This window comes from Carcharhinus amblyrhynchos, chromosome 10 (genome assembly GCF_965287045.1).
Source record: "Carcharhinus amblyrhynchos chromosome 10, sCarAmb.v2.hapA, whole genome shotgun sequence".
In the NCBI taxonomy this organism is placed as follows: domain Eukaryota; kingdom Metazoa; phylum Chordata; class Chondrichthyes; order Carcharhiniformes; family Carcharhinidae; genus Carcharhinus; species Carcharhinus amblyrhynchos.
Window position 1 is genome coordinate 61,827,250 of NC_137333.1, and position 21,107 is coordinate 61,848,356.

At 40.0% G+C, this 21,107-nt stretch overlaps 1 protein-coding gene across 2 annotated transcripts in view; it reads left to right on the forward strand.

Moving 5' to 3' along the window:
- LOC145348985 (PC3-like endoprotease variant B) overlaps nt 1–21,107 on the forward strand; it is a 709,624-nt gene that overhangs the window by 425,640 nt on the left and 262,877 nt on the right. For both annotated transcript variants that reach the window (XM_080197162.1, XM_080197161.1), the window contains exon 7: nt 5,225–5,262. In XM_080197162.1, the coding sequence (XP_080053288.1) occupies nt 5,225–5,262 (38 nt within the window). The remainder of the gene's footprint in view (nt 1–5,224; nt 5,263–21,107) is intronic.

Genomic DNA, 21,107 nt, shown 5'->3' on the forward strand with positions numbered 1-21,107 from the left:
GAAATTTGATTGAATCAAACTTCAGCGTGATAACGTGTCACCAACAGAACTAAAATGACTTGGCCCATCCTCATTAGTGAGCTGGGGATACTGTTGTTATTTTTATTCTGAACTACAGTAAACATAACACCATATTTTTTTAATTGCATGACTAATGTATAACAATCCCACTGTAGCTTTTACAAGCAAAGTTTAGTTGCTCTGTTGTAATAACTAGAAAAGTTAATGTAGCTTGAACAAGGTTCCTAATTGTTCCTGTCTCTGTCATATTTGTCTACTTGAATGGTCCTAAATACCACAGCGATTAATTAGTGCAGAACAGGTATTACAAGATGTTATCACCCTTCCCAGACTGTCTGGGTGAATGGAGGGAAGGCAGTAGATTGTTACAATGTTTCATCCATGCACTTCCTGAAAGACAGTTTAACCAGAAGATTTAATGTGTCAAAGTTAACTGCGTTCAGCAGCAGATTTTCACATTCTAATTAAAGATTAAGAACATAGTACATTACAGTGTGATTTGTCATACATGGCTTGTTAAATAGGAAACCTACCGGGATTCCACAACATTTTATAAACATTATTGAGGCTTTTAATGTGGAATAGGGAACAATTACAAGAACACGCTGTTGACAGCATTACAATAATTTACATACATTTCTTGCTTTATTGAAAAACCAATAGAGTTCTCGATATCAGTTTATTCTTATTCTTTAGCAGTTATGAAATATTTAAAACTCTTTTAAATATGGACATATCTGAAATAATGCAATTCTTAAATTCCAGCCCCCTGCCGCCCCCAGCACCAACCCCTGACACAGGCCTCAGAAAACAGATACAAAATATAATGTTTTTCTCTTTATGCTGCAAAATGATAATGGAAGTACGTTGGTGGTATGTTATTCATGTGGGAAAAGTCACCACACTGAAATAAGGAGAATTCTTTTTTCTCCTGAAAACATATTATAGTTTGGTGAATATATTTTAACCTGTTTAACTCCAATGCTTATTGGCGTGCAAACAAAATACTGCAGACAAATTTCTGTCGCATTGCAGAACCATAATTTGCTCTGTGACTTTCACAAATAAAGATTATTTGCATTGCATTTTAGTAAAAGAAGGATTGTCCAGGAAATCTACAGACTGCAATCCTGGTGATGTCTGCCACTGGAGTTCTCAGGGTCAGCAAGGGTGTGGGGGGGACTCATTAGCATGGGGTCATCAGGCACACACCCATTCATGGTTTCACTCCCAAAAACAAATCCACCAAAATCATTCAAAAAGGTTGCCCACCATGTGAGAAGGCAAGTGCCCTGGTTGTCTCATTCAAACCCCCATCTATCTCCCACTCACCCAGCGAGATTAATGCCAAAAAATTGTCTTTTAGAAAGCACCGATCCCTTTTTTGGCAGGCAGCTGCTCCTTTCTTCTGGATCTTACCCCCATCTTCACCCCCACACTCTGCTCTCACACCCTACCTGTGCCCATCACAAGACCAGTGCATTTCAGTCTCCTGGTGCAAGCCTCTTTTCAGCATCAAACCCAGGTCCCTTAGGAAATGGGGGAGCGAGATCCCTTGGTGTAGAAATCCTAATCCCTTCTGGCAATATTGACTTTGTAAGAGGCAAGCAGAAAGGATCGTCATCTTACAAGGCCAACTGGTTCATATGATTCCCTCGTTTATCCTATGGGTTCTGCTGGTGTGCCACTGAAGTTATGGGTGGGGCAGTGAACCCATTCAGGAAACTTGGGGCCATTTTAGGTTTTTTTTAATACTGAAACAGGAAAGAAAGATATGCAAATATTCTTGATTATTCATTCACAAAAGTATAGTGAAAAACAATGTAGATTTTACATTTGTTATAAGCGATTTGCTATTTGTCCTCTAATTCTAAACTAGTTTGATGCATTCAGATATATTTAAACACCATTGCAATTTAGCAAAATAAACAGCCAATCTCTCCTCATTATGAGTCTGTCTACGTATGAACAAAATGTACTGTCAATAGCATTAACCCCTCTGTCGTTTTGAACATCGTATTGAACCAGGATTAACTGCTGTACCATTATCCTGGCAGTGTCAGGCTGGGGAATGGGTTCAAGCTGAAAGTGCCCTGTGATTGATCTTTTTCTTACTCAAAGGTCATCACTAAAGAAACCAACCTGACTAGATCTGTTTAGTGATTATTTTGTTTTTAATACTGAGGATACAAACCAGTTTGTTATACCGAAAAATTCTGAACTAACCACCCTGGCATCTGCCCATGTGGAAATCATGATGAAGAGCAGGAAAATGCAGCGTAACAACAACAGCAACATGCCTTTTATGTAAAAGTACAGTGAAAGCTGCTTCCCGCAACACGCAGAATGAAAATAGATGCCCAGTTAGTAAAGGATTACTGAAAACCATGCCAGACAGTGCAGTTTTAAAGAGATTTTTTGAAGGTAGAAGCATATTTTTAGGTATGGAGTGATTAATGGGCGGGGGAGGGGCAGTTCCAAAGGAGAGGCCCAATATGGTTGAAGGTTTGCTCAACAATGGAGGATTAAAGGAAGGCAGGTGGGTGTGCAGTAGGCAGGAATCGGATGACTAGTGCCTTTGGAGAGATTTTAGGGGTGGAGGAGACTGTTGAACAAGGGTAAAACAGAGCTAAGTGGGAGAGGGTGAGTCGGAATGGCAGGATATTTATAGACTCAGATAAAGACTTAGAATTAAATGCATTGAGAAAGAAAATGTAGACAGTGCAAATTCTTGGGATTTGGCAATGGGATGTGGGTATCACTGGCTGGACCAGCACTTGTTGCCCACCCCTAATTGCCTTTGAACTGCGTGGTCTGTGGGACCAGATAAAAGTTAACCATTTTGCTGGAGGTCTGGAGTCACATGTAAGACAGAGCAGGTAAGGGTGGCTGATTTCCTTCTCCAAAGGATATTCGTGAACCAAATGGGTTTTTATGATGATTGTTTCACTTGACTTTTAATTCCAGATTTTTATTGAATTCAAAGTTAACCTTTGCCACAGTGGGACTTGAACCCAGTCCCCAGAGCATTACTTTGGATTTCTATCTAGTCCAGTCTAGTGACAAATAGCACCAAGCCACCACCTGCCAGGATTGGTGAGGATGGGGAGGTGAGTAAGTGGGGTTTAGCACAGGTTGGGTTATGTGCAGCAGATTTTTGGATAAGTTAGAGTTTAAGGAGAGTAGCGGACAGGAGATCAGCAAGGAAAACATGGCGGTTGAATATAAATGTGATGAATGTGTGCAAAAGAATTTCAGCATCACCATCAGAGTGTACTGCACTGATCTGTAAATCAAATTCATGGCTGAATAATGCTGCATATTGGCAATTTAACATCTTATCTGAACAATGGCAACACTGACAGTGTAGCACTCCCTCAATACTGCATTGAGGTGTCAGCCTAGATTATGTGCTCAAGTCTTGGAATCGAGCTTGGACCCAGTACTTCTGATTCAAAGGCAAGAATACAACCACTACCTAACTAATGCTGGTCCAGCCAGTGGCACCCACATCCCATAAAAGAATTTTCAATATCTATATTTTCTTCCCATCCCTCAATTTGCATTTTGTGTAGCAAACAAGGAAAGATACCAAAGTGTATCATTTGAAGTACTTTTGAAGTGTAATCACTGTAGCAATGTTGGGAAATGTGACAGCCAATTTATACGCAACAAGATCACACAAACAGCTATGACCATATAATTTGTTTTAGTGGTGTCAGTTGAGGGATAAATGTTGGCTAAGATATCAGAAGAACTCTGGTATCTTCTTCAAATAATATTGTGGGATATTTTACATTTACTTGATAAGATAGCTAGAACTTCAATTTAACAACTCATCTGAAAGATGGCATCACTGACTGTGTACCACTCCTTCAGTACTGCACTGAAGTGTCAGCCTAGATTATGTGCTCAAGTCTTGGAATGGAGCTTGAACCCAATACTTCTGATTGAGAGGCAAGAGAACAGCTACCACCGGACTAAGGCTGACACCTATCATATGAAAGCACAGAGTGGCAGAATTAGCGCTCTCAATTTTTAATTTGCCGCAAAGTTAATGTGTAACCTCAAAACCATAACCGGACAATTGCTAATTAAAGTCTTGCCTTCTGAGAGAGGGAGGAAAATGAGGGAGTAGGTCAATTTTTCAATGGTTGGGCTATCAATGTTTGGGCAGTGGTTTTGTTGCATCCTTCTTGTTTGCAAAATGTTTCTCAATAAAGTGAGGGAAGCTAAAGAAGGATAAACAAATAAGAGAATGGATTAAAACAACATACCGTACAAATACATAAAGAATGGGACTCATTTGGAATACAGTTTTGAACAAGCACATTCTTATCTGCATGTCAGGAAAAATTCTCGCACAGAAGGCTTAAATTTATTTTCCCATATCTATAGCATATAGTAATAAAATGTAATGTTTATGTAAAATAATTATCATAATTATTGTCATGGAATTAGAATAATATGCCAAAAACATGCAGTATTCCTATTCTTGCACTGTTTATAGAAATACTTTAGCATTTTAGAAACAGAAGCGACAATAATGCCTTAACAGTAGTCATTGTTTTATATAGATGCTTACAGAGGAATGAAAATCATATCAAAATATCACATTGTTCAGGTTAAGAGAGCACAGTATTGATTGTATTTTTTATTATGAATGGTGATTGTTGTCAGAATGCTGCTAATGGTTCAATATATTGTCCAAAATTGTGCTATATCTTTTGCTCACACACATTTCCCAAATGTACAATCAGCAGATGTATCCTCTATTGCTGCGTTTTCATATGCAAAGCATGTACCCACTGTATCTACAGTATCCCATCCTCCCCAAGCAGCTTTTATGAAACACAATCTCACAGCATTGGAGCCTATATAAAATTTCATTTGGATTTGGCTTCCTGTTGAGAACGACACTGCTTTGTTTTAGCGGCAGAAGCAGTAAGCCAGAAAGGTATGTCCTGTTATTTTCATAGCTAGAGCGTGGGCTTGAGGATCACAATCAAGCTGTTGACGTTGTCAGGCTTCGGAAGCTCATCCTTATCTCACGCCGTTCTCCTCTTTCCCTTTTCTATTTTCTTTTTGTGTTCTAACTCGTCCCCTGCCTGTCCTCTACCTGGAGGGCAAAATCATGATTAATGGTTTGTCTTTGCAAATTGTGGCTCTGCGATCATCTTGTTTTTTTTCCCTTCTCTTCTAGGTATTGACCACAAAAACACAGATTTAGTGAAAAACTACGTAAGTAGAATGGGTATTTAACTTCAAACCTTTCTAAAATTGCCAAGAAAATCTTTCTGGGAGTCATGGCAAAAATCTCTCTGTATCTGTGAAGTTAAGAGACCTTTTTTTTGAAAAAAAAGACTTTTACTTAATTCTAAAGATAGCTTACAATTGCTAGCAACTTTCACGATTTCAGGAGATGCCAAAGTATTTTAAACCAATGAAGCACTTTTCAAATGTGGTCGTTGTAACACAAAAAATGAGGAGGCCTATTAAGCAGGAAAATCAAAGAAAACCAAGGGGTTGTAATTACTTCTAAAAACTATACTGCTTCCTGAAGCAACAGGCAAGTAGTTTTACAATATGTTAATGTATTGTCCTGAGAATCTGCAGATATTATGGCTGTGCAATTCTGTGCTGTTTGGATGCATATTTCATGTCGCATTGATCATTTTATTAGTTGTACTGAACATACTGTTTGTGGAATACAGATAGTTTGTTCAGAACATGGAATGCACGAAAAGCAGAGCACATTCATTCTCTGCACTGTTTAACAATCAAACAATACAAACTTGATCAGGCATATCTGTGTTTTGTAGCACCCTCCGTGTAAAAACATTTTGTGTTTTTAAAAGAGCAATGTATTGCTAAATATTTCATTCAGTTTAAATCATAGAGCGGTGTTGAAATTCCACTGTGATATAGTTAATTCGTTGCTGATGGACTTTTACCATACTGTAGCCTGCACGACTTTAATAACATTTTAACCCATTAATTTTATGTGGTTTAACAATCTTGTTAAACAATATCCTGGAATTTGGCATGAATACATGAAGCGAGACAGTAAAAATACCAGAGAGTAACTTATCCTTATCTTTTCAATAATTCAATTAATTTAGCCTAATCCTCACCTGGCTGGTACCACTTCCCTTCAGAGCAGCAAATAACTGACTGTGAACCTATTAGATCTACTGCCTTTCTGGGAAATGGATCTATCTCTAGGTATGAGGGAATACATAGCTCCAGTCTAAAAACCTTGATCAAATTGAAAACAGAGGCTGAAATTAAGACTGATCAATAAGAATTCAATGCAGTAGTGTATGTCTTTACATGTTTCTTGCATCAGTGATGAAGATTAAGCTGAATTATTTTTGTTGCATTTCTGCTTTGTTGAATTAAAATGCGTGTAAGGGGCTAAATCTTCCTCAGTCAGAGGGGAACCTGACCTCCACGCTTTTGTAGCTCAGAAACTGCATACCTGACATGTGTCTTTGCTCGGCATTTTTGTCTTTCCACCCCAAACGAGCAGTTTGTGAACTATGAACCAATGTGGGACGAGTGTGGATGCGGGCCAGTTATAAGTCCTGCCTCAATTCCCAAGCCAGTATCCCAGCTGCCAGCAGAGTTTGAAGGCCCCTTAAACCTCACCCACCCCTATGCCAGTTCATGTCCCCTCAGAATGTCCAGGCCACCTCTATGCCCTTCTGTTTCTTCCATACTCTCCAAAGATCACCCATATCACCTTTATGTACCTCCATGTATCATCAATAGCCACATCAGATACACGCTATGTAGAGTCCTTAGGTCACATGCAATGTTAATGGAAAATGTTTTACATTACTTCAAGAAAAAAAATGAACCTATCACTGTCTAATAAAAGTCTCCGTCTCACTGATACTGATAGAAAAGGATACAATCTGCCATATCAAAAAAAATCCTTTTAATACTTGTAAACTTATTAGCTTGTGCCAACAAAACACACTAAAGGTAGAATTCACTTCTTGAAACTATCATTCAGTCTCAGATGACTCATGGGCTGAAACCCATAAAGCACTTGAAACTCAGGGCAGGATTTTCCAAGCCTTCTCACCAGCAGCTTATTCTGGTTCTACCAAACATGACAACCAGCCCCCCCCCCCCGACCCCCCAAAAGGCATGTTCCCTGGCAGTCGGGCAGGTAAGCCATGTAAAATGCCATCAACCTCAGTGGGACTGGAAGATCCCACTGCCAACTGATATTAAGCTCCTCCACTACTAGAAAACGTGCCATGAGGGGAGGGGGAGCAGCAAATTCTGGCATCAGTTAAGTATTCATATTGGTCACAGCTATCCAAACAACAGATTTCTTTGTAGGGAGGAAAAATCAGGTGATGTTTATCTCAATTTCAAAGCAAAATGCCTGCAAAGCAATGTTGGATTGCAGATGGTTAAATTTTTTTGTCAAGTTTCAAAATCAGGCTTTTTCGTATCAGCCAGAGCCATTTAAATCACAGTAGAAAAGATGTCAGCGCAGGCCAGTAGGACATTTTGATACATGTTTTTGCTGCATTATGGTGTCTTTTCATGTACTGCAATATGTGTGAATAAATAGACAAGGCTGGTCAAAGTAAAGGTTCACCTACCTTTAAAAGGGAGATCCCTATGGTGAGTCACTGCATTTAAAACACATCTACACTACACTGCAGCACCCAGTACTAATGTTTGAATGTGTGAAAATATTCACATGTCCAAATGTTGCCGATTCCTTAACAGGCTTTCCATTTTTTTCGCAAACTCATAAACTTGACATGTTTTTAATGGACTTCTAACTGCCCTCAACTCATTGGACATGGGTTATTTTGCTCATGATTTCTGACCCACACAGAAGCTAAAGGGAAATGGCGCGGGATGAGGAACGCAGAAGAAAATTTGATTTCCTCCAAAGAAAAGCAAAGTTTGGCCTTTGCACACTCAAAAGCCTCCATGCCCAAACAAAAACTCAGCCTAAGATGTTATAATTGAAGATGATTGAAACTAATATTCTAATATCGAAAAGAAGCTGAAGAATACTTCTCCTATAATCTCACAAAAGATTATCCCACAAACAGTTCATTTGAAATCATTCTGCTGTAAACCTTTTCATCACATTTCCTGCTTCGTACAGTTTGAAATTTCTAAAACTTTCATCAGCCATGTTAGATCCTGAATCAGCGTGTTTTGGCTAACTTAGTTGCAATTAGGCAAGGACTATTTAACTTTATACTGATAGATCTTTATGGGATTGTTTATATATAATATATTAAACTACTCTGTGTTATGAAGAACATATGTGTAATATCAAAATGCTGTGAGTTAAATTCTTGAGATATATGTGTCTGTATATGTGTATACGTCATAATGTTGAGAACTAAAACATCTATATATATCCATAAACATATATAACACACTGCTATTATGTGCTAAACAGCCAATGTGTATATTTATTGTAGTGCTGTGCATTCTTCTTTATTTGATCATAGGATGTGGGCATTGCTGGCAAGGCCAGTATTTATTGCCCATTTATAATTGCCTTTGGGAAGATTGTGGTGAGCCACCTCCTTGAACCACTGTGGTTGATGTGGTTAGCTATACCCACAGTGCTGTTAAGGAGGGAGTTCAAGGATTTTGACCCAACCACAGTGAAAGAACAGTGATATATTTCCAAGTCAGGAGGCAGGGTGGTTGTGACTGGAAGGGGAACTTGCAGATGGTGGTGTTCCCAACTGCCTCTAGCGGACATTTTAGGCGGTAAATGTTGCGGTTTGGGAAGGCGCTGTTAAAGGAACAGGAACTGGTTATGTTCTGCACAACATATATAATTTATGTGGTTTGAGACTTATATATTTTATGTACTTTTATAACAATGTACATTATAGGTTGACACAATTTGATATATTGTCACATTCTTTATCACACATTCTCTGAAAACCTTTACCCTTCATGAATTCCTATGTCCCAATTTATAATGGGTTTGCCGATGTCTTCGATTGTAGAGCTTGGCCATCAGGTTGACACTCATCGCTCATGCCATTTTCAGAAAAATCTTCATCTGCCAATTTTTTCTCATGAATGGAATTTCCAGGATCCAGAACAGAGGTACTTATAGGACTTTTTTTAAAATCAGAAACTTAGCTATTTGACAATAGGATGATTGCACCTTTCCATTTCCTTGTACTTTGTGCCTTTTAAAGCCTTCATTACAGTTTTCACTTCAAAGCCTCAGCTTTTCCAAAAAGCCAGGGTTTAGTGTTGATATTTTGCCCAGAGCTGTGACTCTGCGAGCTGAATTAAGATTGTAGCCTGAAAGTGTGCAGTATAGCAATTGTTCCAGAATGCATCCATGCCACTCAAACATTTAGACTGCAGCAATGCCAGCCTTTAGCTTCTAGCACTTCCAAGTTGTCGTCTCAGTCCTGTAATCTTTCTTTAAGCGCTGGTAAAGCACAAAATGGCAGATTTCAAAAGTTTTATTGAGGTGATGGTGAGCGGGGTAGATTTTGGCTCTTGGGCAGCAACTGGCAGAATGCGCTGATTGCCTGCTTAATCCTGCTGGCAGGAGAGCTCATCCATCTTGAGGATGAAGCCTCATCAACCCTGTCGCCAGCTGCCGACTAGCACAATATTGCGTAACAGGAAAGCTGATCCAGGAAGGTAGGGACATGGCTGGCGTGATGTGGGGAGGGTAAAAACATGGACATTAAGTAGCTTAGGGGTACATTCCTACACCACCTTACCCTGCAGTTATAGAGTGAGATTTAGATTTGAGAATGAGAGGGGTAAGAGAGGTTGGGGTGAAACAGAGTGACAGTATGAATTTTTCTTCATTAAATTTTATTCCAAAAAGCCATGCATTTCGAAGCCAACTCATAATTACTCACTTGCACTTTGTTGGCTAGTGGGAAAGGTCAATGATAATCACTTACATCTCTAAAGAAAAGAGAAAATGATACAAAGAGAGAGACTGACAGATGGGTAGTATTTCTTTTCCTTCAAATTTGATTCCATTTTTAAAAAGAAGATTAATTTCTGAAAGCAGACATAGCCCCATGGGAAGAGATGGAGGTTAAGAAGTGAAGGGAGGAGACAAACCTTTTGAGGATGTAGGAACCTCCAGCCTCCAATCAACCACTTTTGAGAGGAGCAGGTGGGGAAGTGATTGGAGAGTTAAGGGTGAAGTGACTGATAACAGAGCAAAAGGTGAGGGAGGGGTAATGTAGTTGAGAATATAATTCAGAGGAGAAGAGCTGGTGAGGCATTGAGGTAGTGGGAAGAATGTTGAGGAGGTCAGCGATGTGATTGGAGTGAGGGGGCAGGGAAGCACAAGTGATTGGACAAGGGGGCATTCTTTGTAACCCTGCATCTCAAAGGCAGGCTGCAGCCATTGGGTGGCTCGATTCCCCACTGTGCTGGATCACACCATACCTCCCACCCAAAAGAAAAGATGAACTTAAAAAAAGACAGAGAGAGAACCAGAAGATTGAAAGAGAGATAAAAAGAAGAGTTGTGGGGAGGTGAGCAGCAGAGAAGTTGAGAAAGACAAAGCAGAAGAGAATCAGAAGCAAGAAGACATTAGAAATAGGCAACAATGTGACCATACTCTGCAGATAAGTATGTGCAATGCGATGGGAGATCAACTAATAATCGCTCATTTGAAAATATCTTTTGCTCTTGATGCTCCACATACACCAGGTTAACTAAGCTTTCACTGCATTAAATGAATACTTTGCAGCAGTTTGTACTAGGGAAGTAGATGTTAGCCAGATCACGGTGAACAAGGTAGTTCAAACACTAGAAGTGTTTACAATTAATAAGGAGGAAGTATTGGTTAGGCTGTCTGTACTTGAAGAATTGTAAATATTACATTCTTGTTCAAAAAAGGGTTTAAGGATAAGCACAGTAACAAGAAGCCAGTCAGTTAAACTTTGGTTGTGGGATTAATTTGATTGGACCTATGTTATATTAAGTTGATCTTTCTCCACATCCTAGCTATGACAGTGTTACTACTTTCTGCATTCTCTCCTTTCCTTCTCTCCTGTGTCATCTATGAACAGTATGCTTTGTCTGTGTGGCATGTGAGAAACAATACTTTCCACTGTATCCAAATGCAAGTGACAACAAATCAAATCAAATTTTAGAACCAATAATTTGGGACTGAATTACCAATCAGATGGAAAAATATAGGTTAATTAAAAATGCCAAAATCCCTTAAGAGAAAATTTAACAATCTTGCTGAAAGTTTGACAAAGTAACAGAGTTTTGATGCGGGTAATGCTGATGACGTAGTGTATATGGACTTTCAGAAGGCATTTGATACATTGCCACACAACAGACTTGTGAGCAAATTTATAGTTCATGAAATAAAAGGGACAGCAGCAACGTGGATACAAAATTGACTTAGTAACTTACTTTGCTTAGGCAATCCCTCGGAGTCAAGGATGGCTTGCTTCCACACTGTAAGGTAGTCCTGATGTGACTGAGCAGTCCAATGTGTGACCTGCATTCTCTGTCACAGTGGGGCAGACAGTGGTTGGAGAAAGGGGTGGGTGGGGTTTGCCATGTGCTCCTTTTGCTGTCGATGTTTGGCTTCAGCTTGTTCTCGGCAATATAACCCGAGACGTTCAGCTCCTTCCCAGACGCTTTTCCTCCATTTTTGATGGTCTTGGGCCAGGGATTACCTGGCATCATGGGAAATGTTGCAGTTTCTCAAGGAGGCTTTGAAGGTGTCTTTGAGTTGTTTCCTCTGCCCTCCTGGGGCTTGTTTGCCATGTTGAAGTTCAAAATAGAATTTTTTTTGGGAGTTTCGTGGTCTCATGTCAGGCATGCAGACGATGTTGCCCACCCAGCAAAGCTGTTTGAGCATAGTCAATGCTTCAGTGCTGGGGATGTTGGCCTGAGCGACAACACTGGCATTAGTGTGCCTATCTTGTCAGTAGATTTGCAGGATCTTGCAGAGACAGCACTGGTGGTACATCTGCTGGGTTTTGAGGTTTTTGCTGTATGTGGTCCACATCTCTGAACTAACTAGGAAAATGAGTATCTCTACTGCTCTGTAACCCACGAACTTAGTGCTGGGTCTAAGGCTTTGGCCTTCAAGCACTCTTCTTCAGGTGGCTGAAGGCAGCGCTAGGACACTGAAGGCAACGTTCAACCTCGTTGCTGATATCTGCCCTTGTTGACAGTAAGCTCCCAAGGTATGGTAAGTGGTCCACATTGCCCAAGGGCTCATCATGGATTCTTTAAAATAGAAGGCAGATCTATGTGATTGGGACAGATTAGTAGAGGATTTTTGTCTTACACTGTAAGGCTCATATTCTCATACATCTCAGTAAGTATGCTATTGAAAACTTGGACGTTGGTCTCTGAGTGTGCACAGACGCAAGCATCGTTTGCTACTATAGCTCAATGACAAAGGTTGGGGACAATCTTGGATCTGGCCTGCAGGTGGCGGAAGTTGAACAAATTCCTGTTTGTTCTTTAGTTTAGCTTATTGAGGGTGAGGTGGAGAATTGCAGCAAGGAAGATCAAGAGAATGTTGGTATGATGGCCCAGCCTTGCTTGATCCCAGTCTGAATGTGAATTTGGTTCTGTGATGGATTCGTTGGTTAGGATTACAGCTTGTATGTCATCATGGAGCAGGCAGAAGATGGTGACAAACCTTCGCCAAAACAAAGGATAATGCTTCATAATCCCTCATGGTTGACAGTGTCGAAGGCTTTTGTGAGGAAAGAGGGCCATGTACAAGGATTGACCCTGTTCACTGCATTTCTCTTGTCGTTGCCATGCAGTGAAGATGATCTCTGTTATGCCCCTTAGTGGGCAGAATCTGCATTGCAACTCGAGGAGGAGCTCTTCAGCCACAGGGAGAAGGTGATTAAGGTAAATCTTGCAATGGCCTTCCCTGTGATTGGCAGCAGGGAAATCCCTCAGTATTTTCTGCAGTCAGACCTGTCACCTTTCTTGAAGATGATCAAGATTACGACTTGATCTCTTGACATGTTCTCCTTCCAGATAAAGGAAACGAGGTTACCTTTTTGCACCAATAGTGTTTTGCTGCCATGTTTTAGTGCTCCAGCAGGGATTCCACCTGCTCCTGAGGCCTTAGCTGTCAGATGGCCTTTTCTACCTCGTGCCACGTTGGACTTGTGCTGAATGGTGGTGGGTATGGAACCAAGGGCAATCTGACATCCAAGATTCTCTGTTGAGGAAGTCTTCACAGTGCTCCTTCAAGTGAGCGCCGACTGCCTGTCTGACCTTGATGAGCACCTCTCCGCTCTTAGCCAGCAGTGGGATGGGGCCTTGGGTTCTTGGGCTGTAGGTGTTAAAGAACTCTCATGTTGAGTGACAGGAAACAAAAGTCTTGTGGTTATTGGATGTTTTTCAGGCTGGAGAAAGGTTTATAATGTAGTTCCCCAGAAGTCAATGTTGGAACTCTTGCTTTTCCTGATATATATATTAAAGACATAGACCTTGGTGTACAGGACACAATTTCAAAGTACAAAGTACAAGATCAGAGTAGGTAGGGTGAAAATGTTCCCATTTGTGAAAGGGTGAAGAATGAGATTTAAAGTAATTTGCAAATGTGGCAAAAGTGATATGGGAAAATAAATTTCATGCAGTGGGTGGTTGGAGTCTGGTATTCATTGCCTGAAGTATAATGGAGGTGGAATCAATCACAGCATTTAAAAGGGAATTAGACTGTTACATGAAAAGGAAGAATGTGCATGGTTGCAGGGAAAAGGTGAGAGAATGGAACCAGCTGAGTTGCTCAGACACAATGGGCTGAATGACCTTCTGCATTGTAACTATTTTGTGATTCTGTGATATGAACCTGAGCTGATTCAGTATTTGTGATGTCTCAGATATGTCAAGATGGATGTATTTTGTTTCAACGTTAGCTACATATGAAGAGACATATAGAGAATCCACATTTTCCTGTTACAGGTCACCGTTATGCAAATAAATGATACTTTGATGAGACTTTCAGTATTAAATGCTGAGTTAAAAAATTGCTCTCATCTGTCAGCTGCCTTTCCACCCTGTTACTCATTACAAGCCATCCTAGTCTTACTCTGAACACTCCTATTTTTTTAATTCCTAAATGAACTCTTGAAACTCGGAGGACTTCCTCACCCCCTTCCAAATCCATCTGTTCATGCTTGCCATTGTCAAATAGAAAAGCTACAATCATTGAAGTGCTGAACCCTAAAAAGAATAAATCGTGCCAGCTTTTTATTTATTCATGGGATGTGGGCATTGTTGGCTCGGCTAGCATTTATTGGGCATCACTAATAGTTCATGGGAAGGTGGTGGTGAGCTGCTTTCTTGAACCGCTACAGTTGTATGGTGGAGGTAAACCCCAGGTCAAGGTGGTGAGTGATTTGGAAGCGAGCCTCCAGATGGTAGTGTTCCCAGGAATCTACTAGTCTTGGCCTTCTAGATGGGAGTGGTCCTGGGTTTTGAAAGTGCTGCTTAAGGAACCTTGATGAGTTCCTACAGTGCGTCTTGCAGATGGCTGCCACTGTTTTTTTGTTTGTGGAGGGAGTGAATGCTTGTGGATGGGGTGCCAAGCAAGCAGGTTGCTTTGTTCTGAATGGTGTCAAACTTCTTGAGTGTTGTTGGAGTAGCATCCATACAGCCAAGTGCAGAGTATTCCATCACACTCCTGACTTGTGCCTTGCAGATGGTGCACATATTTTGGGTGTCAGAAGGCGAGTTACTCACCACGGGATTCCTAGCCTCTGACCTGCTATTATATTGACAGTATTCATATGACTAGTCCAGTTCAGTTTCCAGTCAATAGTCAATGATGAGAGTGGGAATTTAGCAATGGTAATGCCATTGAATATCAAGGGGTAATAGGTAGATGCTTTTGTGTTTAATAATTAAATAAATAGTCCTCGCTTCCAAGATAAAATTCTATTAAAAGCCCATCATAATTGTGCTGTCATGGCTTTAACACACATACAAACAAGCGACTGCAAATCCTCAGAATGAATGCCGTGCGTGCGGTATAAATTATTAAGCAAACCTAGACGTATACTATTTGCATCATCAATCACTGTGCTACATGAGAGTATTTTGCCAGCCCCAATTGATGTGCTGGTGCTGAGCCCAACCTTGTTCTGATTCTGCTCTCTTTGAAGTTGTCAACATCATTTCTACTTTGTTAGCACTTGATAAAGTGAGGGCTGACTTGCTGGAGTTTCTTCACCTACTATGGACAGATCTGGTAACGTGTAGATTTCAGGCTCAAGCTCTTCATGATTCAGATGAAAAGCAATTTCAAACATCAAATTCCAATGTATGATTAATCATTTTCTTGTAATTTTTTAAAAATTTAAGTTAACTGTGAAAGAACTAAGGGACATTCTTTTACATTGCTATGGTGTGGAATGCCTGAAAGAGGCATGTAGAAAGATTCGATCATCTTCAAAAAAGAACGGGATAAATGTTTGCAAACTAAAATAATTGCACAACTGTAAAGGAAAAGCAAGCAAGGAGGACAAATTGGACAGGTCTTTTTTTTGTTCATTGCTGGTGGGCATCACCAGCTAGGCCAAAATTTCTTGCCCATCCCTAATTGCCCTTGTTCAGAGTCAAATGCATTGCTGGGGTCTGGAGTCACATGTAGGCCAGACCAGGTAAGGATGGCAGATTTCCTTCTCTAAAGCATATTTTACAACAATTGTAAATGGTATTGTGATTAAACTTTTAAATTCAATTTTTTTTAATATTGTATTCAAATGCCATAGTGGGACTTGAAACCATGAACCCACAGCATTAGCCTGAGTTGCTAGAGTATTAATTCAATGCTATTACCATTATGCCATCATCTTTAGCTCTTTTAAAGAGCTAGCATCAGTATGAGGGACTGGATAGCCTCTTTCTGCACTATATGATCGATGTATTTGCAAAGCTTATTTCCAGTGTTGTTTTTCTCAGTGAGAGTTCAAGTAGGCAGATGAAGGATCACAGTAGTGGTGCATGTTGATTGGCTACATGTTGCTCCTTACTTTTGAAAGATTTTGCAGACTGTTAATTTTTTGATTGGAAGGTTTTAAAATTGCTGTTTGGCAGTTTTTATTCCTAGCTGCTATTTGTTAATTGACACTTTCGTTCATGTCAGCTGTGATTTGTTGCTGTTTTAGGAACACGGAATTTAAGCCAATGGGTGCAAGTATGATGCAAGAATCTGTATCTTAAAAAGTTGTTGTACCACAAAGTGTCACAGCCTGAACTGGGACAGCCAATGATGCCTTCTATTTCGAATGCTTCTTTGAAAATGTTACAGTTGTGGAACACTGGGGAGCCGGTGGCAAAGTGGTATTATCACTGGGCTAGTAACCCAGAATAATATTCTAGGTTCTCAGGTTCAAATCCCATCACACATTCAGTAAAAATCAATTGATAACCCATTGTAGATTATTGTAAAAACCCATCTGGTTCATTAATGTCCTTTATGGAAGGAAATCTGCTATTCTCACCTGATCTAGCCTCCACGTGATTCCAGATTCACACAAATATATTTGATATTTAACTAGTCCATCCCCTGTAGTTAGGGATAGGCACCCAATGCTGGCCCGGCGAGTGATGTATCACATCCCATGAACGAATAAAGAAAGCAAGTCCTGACATGACAATAACCTGGATTATTTTCATCTGCACCGTGAGAGTAATGCTTCTCATTCTTAAAAATAATTCTACACCTCCCTTTGGTGAGCCTCATCAGTTTTGTTGTCCGTGAAGATGCCCAAAGCACACAGTACAGGCTCAGGCTGAAAACAGCAATTGGGATCCTGACTTATATCATAAAACCGCAAATTGAATACTACAACAGGCTTTTCATCTGTTTGCCAGCAGACGCTGAACATCTGACAAAGGGCCTGGTGGCACAGTGGTTTGCACTGCTGCCTCACAGCGTCAGGGACCCAGGTTCGATTCTAGCCTTGGGTGACTGTGTGGATGCTGCACGTTCTCCCTATATTTGCATGGGTTTCCTATGGGTGCTCCAGCATCCTTGCACAGTCCAAGGATGTGTAGTTAGGTGAAGTTGGTAGAGATTCCGAGTGGCTGATACTATCAGAAATTCAGACAATACAAGGCTCATGAAGTCAATGTCTCAGTTTAAAGACGTAACCTTCATTTTGACCAGCGGCCGCTAGGAGAAATCATCAAAGAGTCAGGGCAGCTCATGAGATGAAACAGTTAGGCCTCTGTAATGAATTCTGATGTAGACAATTCAAAACAGATCAATTTTAGCTTTTCTTATCAATTACTCCTGCCTTTCATTAGCTTTAAATCAATCATCTTCAATATACATGAATCAACAATACCCATCATATACCTTAGCCAATTGCATCTTACTCACTGGCGTAATGGCATTTTATTAGTCTGTAGAATCCAGAAGCTAACTCTTGTCTTGGCTGACACCACTTCCCATGTTGCCGATTATTTGTGATGCCAGCCCAAAGTTCAAATGAACGCTCCCATGAGTTCTCCTGTAGGTCACTGCCAAACCAGATTAACACATGACTCCAATCTGAGAATGCATCCATCTTATCTGGACAGTGAATAAACCCTCTTCAAAAAAATGATTGTGTTCTAAATGTTCTAACCATCCAAAACTCTACTGGTAAAACTTGTGTATTCTCAGGGCTAAACATTCTCTTAGAATATGGCTTTGCCCTTATGCCCTTTACCATGATGCCTCGCAGCAATCTGCCTTTGGCTAAAGTGTGCAATAATTCTTAAAAATGCATTAATACATTCAAAATACCAACTATGTGTTTTAAATCATAATCACTTGTTTAAATCTCTTACTGCATTTCATACATGTATAAATTGCTTTCTTGTTAGTTTATAATTCTGTTTTAAAGTCATTTAACTTAATACTGGGAGTTCTGTCAGTGCTTTAATGTCTAATTGTTTAAAAAATTACTAACCTATTAGGATATTTCCCCTTATAGGTGGATTGGCCATGGTAAATGCACGGAGGTAGGTAAGGGTGGGCCTGCGTAAAATGTTCTTTCAGAGAGTCATTGCAAACTCGATGGGCTGAATGGTCTACTTCTGCATTATAGGGATCCTGTGGCTTCTATGAAACTGAAGCTGGCTGTTTTTCTGGATGTTAACATGGGCAATAAGTCTACCAACCCCATCTTGACAACTGCACTTGTAACTCCAGGCAAAGGCAATGAAAACTAAATTGTATGTCTTCATCCATTTTAAAGAGTTTCAGAATTAATTTTCCATGACTCAAAAAATAAATGCCAGTTTTTTCATGATTTTTGTGCATTCCCATTGTGAATTCAACTCTGGAAATCTCATATCTAAGAGCTGCTCTTTATCCTTACCATCTGTCTTGGATAGCTTTCACTTCTTGGGAGTGTTTCTGCCTGAATGTGGCTTCCACAACAACAAGTGAGAATCTAGTCTTATATAACATTAATGAACTCAATGAGTGATAGGAGTTCCTGATGAAACAGCAAGTCAAGCCAATTGTCCCATCCACATTTTTTGGATTAGACAGCCTTGTCTCCATTTCTTACATGGTAACGTTATTTTTCAGCTTTGTTTACAGTACATTTTGGCAAAGATTTCAGAACCAGAATAACCACATTCTTTAAAATTGCGGGAGAACAGCAAAGTTGCAATGCAGTCAGGATATTTTCTCACTTCCCTCCGTCAAAGGAAGGAAAGTACTGCTAGTTTACTCCTCCGCTTATGTGTCAGCATTAGACTCTGATATATTGTAGCATTTACTCCGAAAGCTCCAGTGGATTTCTCATTTCATCTCTTTTCATTCTTAAACTTCTCCTATTACTCTATTACCTGTACCAGTTTCGCAGTCTGACAGCTACACTTTGCCCATTATTCTTTCCTCACTGGAATTTTGTGCATCAGGTTCAATCTTTGCCTCCAACCTAATTGTGGCTGACAAAGGTTTCATTCTCTTCTGTCTTCAGCAACTTCCTTTATTTCTCCTGCAGTTTTTTAACATGATTCCCCTTAATTTGGTCTTAATGTCTAGCTAACCTTTGTGTCAAGTATATCAGTTTTAATTGCGCCTACTTTGTCGAATTTTCCGATGCCAGTTCCAAATGATAATGTTTCAGATCCATGTTATGCATCCACCTGCGGAAACCTTCACTATTGTGGTTAGCAGATTTTGCTAAATTTCCTTTCAGAATTTCATCAATGTGTTCTTGTGGAGAAGGTTTCTCCCATCATCGATGTTAATGTAAAATCTCTCCCTTTCTCTACCCAAGCCCCAGGAGGCTCTGAACATGGATCTGTATTTATTTTGAAAGATTACCAATTTTCTCATTCTCCTTTGGCGACAGAATTGAATGTTGTTAGAGTAGTGGTCTACTGATGCTGGATGGTGTCTGCTTTCTCTCATACAAGACCATTTCTTGCTTATCTCCCAAGATAACGAGAGTTGGTGAGGAATTTGGCCTTTGGAGTTTATAATTCTGTTTTAAAGTCATTTAACTTAATCCTGGGAGGTCTGTCAGTGCTTTAATGTCTAATGGTTAAAAATTACTAACCTATTAGGATATTATAATGAGAGTTGGTGAGGAATTTGGCCTTTGGAGTACCCAGGAGCGCTTATCTTCTCCCTCACCTAATGCTTACATTTGTATTTTTCACCAGGATAGAAGTGGGATGCCTGCCAAATGTTTTTATTCTTTACCTGAAGGCAATTGCAATAACCAGATTACTATCCTGTCTAATTAAAAACAGACCTGGAATCAAACCTTGGCCTACCTGTGCTTTAGTTTCCCGTTGCCTTTGCTGAATAAACCTTTAGTGGAGCTGAATAATCATATTTGACCTATTATTTCTTAAAAGTAATCTTTGGGCACTTTTCAACAATTTGATTTCAATGCTGCCAGAACTTCAGATCTTTGTTCTAGATGAGAGAACTAATACCTCTGAGATGAAAGCATTTCTCGTATCTAGTAAACAAAGTGCTATGAGGGTGTCTCTGGATATCAGGGCATTGCATATGCCTTCAACACACTTGAACTTTGGAGGCTTGAAAAAGCATCAGACATGTCCTCTGTTTTCCTGTTGCGTCTCCCAGATGGTTTCATTCATGTTGTGCTATTTTTCTTTCCATATTAGAACCGTGTCAGACTCGATGCTTTATTTTTCTTCCTTTTATCTTTAAAGTGGCTGTGGATTGAATCCAATTTGAGTCACTCAGTAAGCATGGATTGAAGTTTCCCAACTCTGTCCTCATGATGGCGTTTAGCTACAAGTCCACAACCTTTATGCAGTAACTGCAGGATGCGTAGGGGCTGCATTCTGCGTCAGAGTAGTCAAAGGTTTCCAATATAAAAGCAAGAAACAGCAGATGTGGAAAATCTGAAATAAAATCAGAAAATGTTAGAAAATCTCAGTTGGTTTGTCAATGGAGAAGGAAGTTAACGTTTCAAGTCTGCATGACTCTTCTTCTGTGCTTCAAGATGCTGTTCAACTTTGTCCCATTTTGTCATTTGCTGCTGCCTGCCACTCGCTTAGGGATTGGGAAAACTCATCCCCTAGGAGTAACACTAACATTCCCAGTCACAAAGACTTGTAGAACCCACCAAGATAGCATTTAAAATCATGTCTGCCATTCTGGGAAGCAGCAACTAATAATAATGGGGCTGGTATCAACTCACTTTCAAGACTGATAGAGTCATGGGACCATGCAACATGGAAAAACAGTTTGAAACTGACCCAACAGTTCTTGGAATTCTTGGTTTTGACTTCCCTCAAAGGCAATGGAAAGCCCTCAACTGAATCTGTGTAGGGAGTGGAGGAAGCAGCCTCTTGCTCCATAGTTTAACCTGAAGTGAGAATGTGGCCATGAATCTCAGTGGAGCACATCTAATCAATGTGCTTATCAAGATCTATTGTGGGAGGCACCTCATTTCTTCATTTGGTGATAGTCAAATTAGACATCCCATTACAACTTCACTCATATGAAAGCAATGATACCCAATTTGAGATTCTCTTTGTGCACTGTGCAACATCTTACACCCTTTCCTAACATTTTAGTCTTTTAAACCGTT